The 7,500-nt window shown below is 24.6% G+C and overlaps 1 protein-coding gene across 8 annotated transcripts in view; it reads right to left on the reverse strand.

The window, feature by feature from the left end:
- Positions 1–7,500, reverse strand: part of Adcy2 (adenylate cyclase type 2 Ac76E) — a 47,447-nt gene that overhangs the window by 7,692 nt on the left and 32,255 nt on the right. For all 8 annotated transcript variants that reach the window (XM_035886130.2, XM_035886138.2, XM_035886140.2 and 5 more), the window contains exons 6-7: positions 6,981–7,087; positions 4,863–4,974 (exon numbers count right to left, since the gene is read on the reverse strand). In XM_035886130.2, coding sequence (XP_035742023.1) covers positions 4,863–4,974; positions 6,981–7,087 — 219 coding nt within the window. The remainder of the gene's footprint in view (positions 1–4,862; positions 4,975–6,980; positions 7,088–7,500) is intronic.

The following is a 7,500-nucleotide window of genomic DNA, read 5'->3' on the forward strand; positions in this document are numbered from 1 at the left end:
ATGTATTTACATATACATGTATATGTAAATATTTTGTATATTATTTAAGCATTAAAAATACCTGACTATTGAAGTAGGTTATATCATGTATTATGCATTTATCTATACTGTAAATTATATACGTAACATATATATATATATACATAGATACATACGTAGGTATATACATATATACATGGATACATAGAGCCATACATAGAATTTAATACTTTTATCGTGGAAAGAAGAAAATTGCCATTATTACGGATATTTTTAAAGTATATACTTCCGCTATTTCACCAAGCCTGAATCTTTATCTAAACCATAAACATTATCATCGGGCCTTATCTACCATGAAAGTCGATGAAAGAAAATGACAGGAAAAGGATGACTGGTAGTATGGTAGTAGTAGTAATAATAATGATAATAATAATAATAATAATAATAATATCAAGGATCGAAGGAAAATATGTACTTTCATCGATAAGTATAATCTCTAAACGACTGATCCATCACTTTATGAATCAGAAAATGAGAAGGGGATTTCTAAACGATTTTCTTCAACATTTTACCAGTTAGCCCCCAGATAAAATTTTATCTTTATTGCATACTACATCTTTCTCTCTCTCTTTCTCTCTCTTTCTCTCTCTCTCTCTCTCTCTCTCTCTCTCTCTCTCATTTTCTCTCTACTCACGTATTTTCTCTCGCTTTTTTTTTACTCACTTATTTTCTCTCTCTCTCTCTCTCTCTTTCTCTCTCTCTTACTTTCTGTCTACTCACGCATTTTCTCTCTCGCTTTTTTTATTCACTCATTTTCTCTCTTTCTCTCTCTCTCTCTCACTCTCTCTCTCTCTCGTTCTGTTTTTTCTTTTTTTTTCTTTCTTCCTCATTTCCACATATTTTCTTTCTTTTTCATTCGCTCCCTATCGTATCTCGGTCACGTGACATTATGCAAATTATAAAAGTTTCTTTAGTTTATCACTCGAAAAAAGCAACAATTTTCCCGCTCGATTTAAATTTATATATATATATATATATATATATTTCTTTTTAAAGAGCTTTCAATAAACCCGCAAAATTTTTCATTTTCTTTTTCTAACAATCTCAGCAGATTTTTCTCATGGAAATTTTATTTCTTTTAGTTCTTTTTTTCTCTCCCTTTTCCTCTTTTTTTTTTTTTTTTAAAGGATAAAGAGATAGATAGATAGAGAGTGTGTGAGAGAGAGAGAAAGAGTGAGAGAGAAGGAGAGAAACTTTTGGCAAGTTATTACCTCGATTAGACTCAAGTGCCACCTGTTAAATGAATACATAAGTAGGAAAAAAATATGGCGAAGGACAATATAGCGATGAGAAATTCGAAAGAGGTTATCAATTATTATATTATAATTTTTAATTCGTCTTTTTATTTTTTTTTGTTTATTTTTTTTTTTTTTTTATTTCGAGCAATGAAAGATCATCGTGAAAGTATACTGGGCGATACCAATGTTTATGAGAAGAAAACTATGAGTAGTAGTAATCTATTTCTTTTGTTCTTTTGTTATCCTTTGAATACAATACTCGATGGAAAAAATCAATACGATATGAAAACATTTTCAATCGTCATATCCTTTCGTTCCTTTTTCGAGTTTTTTCATTGAATCAACTAAACCGATACGATCCAAAACTTCTTCTGTTTACACGGATGAACAAGGAACGTGTTATCTCTTTTGGAAAAGAAAAAAAAAAAAAGAAAAAAAAATAAAAAGGAAAAAGAAAGGAAAAATATTTACAGCGAAAATTTCAATGTTCAACGTAAAAGTGAATATTATGATAATCGAGGAAAATATAAATGAATCTGTTTTACCGATCTATTTCAATAAAATGATACATCATATATCACGTTGATTTCGAAATAAAAAATAACTGCGTTAATAATAACGATAATCAACAGAATAATAATATTAATAATAATATTAATAATTATAATAAAAAAAAGGATAATATTAATAATGACGAAAATAATGGTGATGATTGAATGACGATGATGATGATAATGATTGTTTTAATCTTTCGCGCGCTTTTTAAAGAAAAAGAAGAGAGAGAGAGAGAGAGAGAGAGAAGAAAGGAAGATGGAAAAAAAGCGGTAAATACAAACGTGTCACATGCATTTAAACATTTCCTAAAAAAGTAATATAATTAATATTAAATTAAAATTCCTCCTTGACGAATTAATCCAAATATATCGACAGACATATAATTATAAAATAAACAAATTATTATTTACACGTATATTAATACATATAACAGATCATATTCATTTTTAATTATATTAATCGATTACGTCAATAAAGATAATTAATACATATATATATATATATATATATATATATATATAAATACACATACACATATAAATAAACAATAAACCAAAAATAAGGAAAAAAAAATTTATAACTGTTACATAGAATGTTAAAATATCGATGTTATCTTTTGAAGTGGGAAAAAATCTATCTGTAAAAAAGCAATAGGAGTTTGGATTTAAAAAGCGTAGAAGATTTTAACTAGCCGAGAAAGAGAGAAAGAGAGAGAGAGAGAGAGAGAGAGAGAGAAATGAAAAAAAAAAGAAAAAAAAAACAGAAAAAAAGAAACGAAAAATGAGAAAAAAAGAAATACGACAAAAAGAAATAGAAATAGAAATAGAAATAGAAATAGAAATAGAAATAGAAATAGAGAAACTGTTCTCTCTTTTCGTACTCCTTCGGGATTATTCGATTTCTTTCTTTCACCGTTTGTTTCCTTTCTTATTTTCTCCCTCCACCCCTATCCTCTCCAGTCACACTTTGCTCCTATTTCACTCATTTGATCTCCTCGATACGTTTCGAATTAGATACCGTCAACGTATATACTATTAACATCGACGATGATACCTACTAAATTGATAAGAGAAATTGATTATTAAAGGCCTAACAAGAAATATGATCTTACACACACACACACACACACACACACACACGTACACATTATACATATATATATTATCTGATATATCGTCATTCATTATAGTGTCTATAATCCGTATAACATTTAATCATTAGACATATAACGAATGGCGATAATACGTGCAGAGATCGAATGTTGTAAGTATCGACGAAATGACTGTATCGAACTTCTACATAGATATATATATATATATATATATATATATCTATATACAAGGTAGGTCAGAGGTCCTTCGATGATCCTCGATAAAATTCTTAAGATCGATCAAAACTTTCTATGCATATATATATATATATATATATGTATATTTATATCATTGTTGTTGTTGTTGTTGTTGTTGTTATTGATTATTATTGTAAAACAACACGAAATCCGACTAGTAAAATTACAGGTTTAACTATGCGAACTTTAAATGTCTTCGAGATAAAAATTATTATATTTTTTAATATTACCTTCAAACTTTTGCTTGACTTAAAGACTTTTGATCCATCCTATATACAAATATATATACATATATATTTCTCTCTTTCTTTCTGTTTGGGTGTGTGTGTGTGTGTATATGTACAATGCACAATGAAGCATATTTTTTCCTTTTCTATCTCTTTGCAACTGACCTAATTGATTTTTTTTTTCTCTAAAAATATCATTCCATCAATTTATATTGAATCCTTTGTTTTCTTTTTCTCTTTTAATCTTATTTTTAATAATTAATTTTGCGCTATAACGATAAATTTGTTATTCTTATTTATTTATTTATTTATCTATTTTTTTTTTTTTTTTTTTTTTTTAATCCTTTCTTTCTTCCTTCCTTTTCTTTTTCAGTTTTAATTTAATCTTTACGTACCAATAAATTCGTTCTTAAAAGTAGTTTCACATAAAAATAACGAGATATCCTCGTGCAATATTACTTGCCTTACGTTCCTTTATCGATCTATCGAGAGATCCTTTTTTAAACAGAAACAGACTGTATCTGTGTGTATGGATTAGTTTCTATGTATATATGTATATATTTATTTATGTATGTATATGTAGATATAACTTGTCTACGTATATATGTATATTTACTCATATCTGTAGATTATATATATATATACATACATATATATATACATATGTACATATATATATATGTATGTATATGTATTGTTAGATACATAAAGAATTCTTAATTTAGAATAGACGAAATCGATTTCCAAGTGCTTCAATGAAATATTCCTTAACTCTTAATTCTTATAGGGAATATTATTTATCGACTTCGATAATCGTACAAATTTTCATTTGCAATCTTTCATAAGTAATAATTCAAGATTTATGAGAATAAAATATACATTATGCTAGTTATGATCATTATGCTAGTATTATAGTTATGAGGATATCATAAAGATATAGAATATTAATTAATAATAACTCTTTAAGGAAACGATGATAAAAATAATATTAATAATAATAATAATAATAATAATAATAATAATAATAATAATAATAATAATAATAATAATAATAATAATAATAATAATAAATGTTTAATAATACAATTACCAATAATAATGATATCAATAATATATATATATATATATCAATCAATAAAATATATATATTTTATTAGTGTATAATTATCAAAAGTATATTATTATTATACTAATAACAATATTTTTAATAGATTATAATTATACTAATATTCTAATTCTTCTTCTTCTTCTTCTTCTTCTTCTGATTATTATTATTATTATTATTATTATTATTATTATTATTATTATTATTATTATTATTATTATTATTATTATTATTATTATTATATTTCTCATTAAATTTATTAAGATGGATAATAAAAAAAATTTATATAAAAAATGTTTATACATAATTTAATATATATATATATATAAAATATTTTAAATAATATTTACCTGAGCGATTTGATCGAATCTGCCAAAAAGCTCGTTCAAAGTCTTCACCAAATCGGATGCTGAAAGTTGCTCGGAAAGTGGCGTGAAGTTAACGATGTCCGCATAAAGGATGCTAAGAAGATTAATGTGAATAATAAATTGTAAGTAAACAAGAAAAGTTAATAACAAAACGACGACATCTTATACTTATTTATAAAAAAAAAAAAAAAAAAAAAAAAAATGAAAAAGAAAAAAGAAAAAAGGACGAAAAAATATTCGCTTCTACTTATTTTGTAATATTATGTATATCGAAACGAAAGGATAGTTCGCAATTCGATTTTCCGGAAGATCGGACAAAATTCTTACTTTTTCTCCCTTAAACCCTCTCGGGAAATGGAATTACCTATGGGATTTCCCCATATTAATTCGCTTCAGTGAAAATACGCGATGATCTTTATCGTTTGCATTGATGCATAACTCTTAAACTGGTATTGACGGGCAACGAAGTTTTAAATGGGGAAAAAGTAATATCTTATTTCCATAATTTTCAAATCGAAGAACTTTATATTAAAATTTTGACTTTTGTTTGATTTAAATTTTTGTTGTATTAAAAAAAAAAAAAAAAAGAAAAAAAAAGAAAAAAAAAAAGAAAAAAAAAAGAAAAAATAAATAAATAAAAAATGAAAAATAAATAAGTTAGTTTAATTTAATATATTATTAATATATAATAGTTATATTATTAGTTTGACTTCATGTAATTTTTTATTCTTTAAACTATTAGCAAGTTATTCTTTAAACTAATATGCAATACTATTAGCATATTAATATCGTTATACTATTATTATTCTATACATTATCTATCATTTTTTTTCTTCTTATTAGTATTATTAATAATATAATACAGTATAGTATAGTATAATTTTATATATAGTATAATAGTTATATTAAGTTATACTAATAGTATACAGAGATTACTTGTTTTTTTTTTGTATAATATTATTAATAATATAGTATATATAAAATATTTTATATAATATACTATATATTATATTAAATATTACTACATTAATAATATTATATACCATAAAAATAAAATTGTAAGAATAGACTGACACATTATTATACTATACCAATATTTTTATATACTATATTGTATTCTATAGTAGAGTTCTCTCTTTAAAAAAATATAAAAAATATATAAAATTTAATTGTCGGAAGAAAAATTGAAATATAATTTTTCAAAGTATCGACGTATAAATATTCGAGAAAAAAAAACAACAAAAAAAAAGAAAGAGAAAAATGAAGACTAAACATGTTTCTCGTACGTTTCTAATCTATCCCCAATTATTCTATCATATGCAATATCATTAGAATCTGATTTGATTATTCTACTCGTTCATTTGGCTCTGCGTTTACGTGTCTAATTAAGCCACATCTTGATGAACATAATTTCTATGCATCATAACACTCTAATCTCCAGATCTAATCTCATTGGGATGTAAATAACCAATACGAAGAGACGTATCGAGACCTTTTGAATATTTATCCTCTCTCTCTCTCTCTCTCTCTCTCTCTTTTTGTAATCAACTTTATCATGGTTCAATGATATTAAACTCGATATTTTCTATTCGATATTATACATAATATAGGTCAAAAGATTTTTTTTTAAGTGATTTTGAAAAAAGTTGATTACTTTTTTTTCTTTCATCAGACTACTTTTTAGTCTAGTTTCATGTTCTTTTTTGTCAGATCGTAAAACTACACAAGTCTAGGAACTTGTTTATGATCTATCAAAAAAAAAAAAAAAAAAAAAAGGAAAATAAAAAAGAAAAAAAAAACAAAGAAAAAGAAAATAAAAAAAAAACAATAGAGATAGAAAATTATTCTAAAAGGTTTCGAAAAAAAAAATGATTGATTTGTAAAATCAATTTAATTTGCAATTAGAACAAAAGTTTTTAGATAATTTTATAAATCAATCACTCGTATATATATATATATATATATATATATATATATATATATATATATGTTTGTGTGTGTGTATGTGTGTGTAGATATATATAAAACATCATCTGCATATAAATTTTGTATACCTTTCGATGTTCACAGCTAATATATTCGAGTTCGATCGTAACTGACCTGACATTGTTATGTCGTTGCACGTACATCTCATGAAACCTGGTCTGTTTGTGCTTATTAGCTTCCTGACAAGCATCCGCCATTTTCAACATTATACTCCTTTTAACCTGCAAACAGTATCGCATGTTCTTTCGATAAAATTACTACATCTTTTTTTTTTCTTCTTTGTTTTTTTATCCTTTTTTTTTCTTTTTTTTTTTCTTTTCCTTTTTTTTTGCCTCTCGCTTACGTTCGCAGAAAAAAAGAAAAGAGAAAATGGAAAAAAAGATCGAAGCGAAGTTTGCTTCGCTAAATGGATTAAAAAGAAGAAGATACGTGAAAAAATTTTAATTTATTTATCTCTTTTGTTTATTTATTTATTTATTTATTTATTTGTTTGTTTCTTTTTTTGGAACGAGTTATAATATTATTAAAATATGTTTCGCGAGGTCGAGTAATTTTTTCTTTTTTCTTTTTTTTTTTCTTTTTCTCTTTAGATCGAATAAAAAGTTTTGTAATTTCGAATTAATATCGAATAAGA

The sequence above is a fragment of the Vespa mandarinia genome, chromosome 17 (assembly GCF_050613455.1).
Source record: "Vespa mandarinia isolate Hongniang chromosome 17, ASM5061345v1, whole genome shotgun sequence".
Classification (NCBI taxonomy): Eukaryota; Metazoa; Arthropoda; class Insecta; order Hymenoptera; family Vespidae; genus Vespa; species Vespa mandarinia.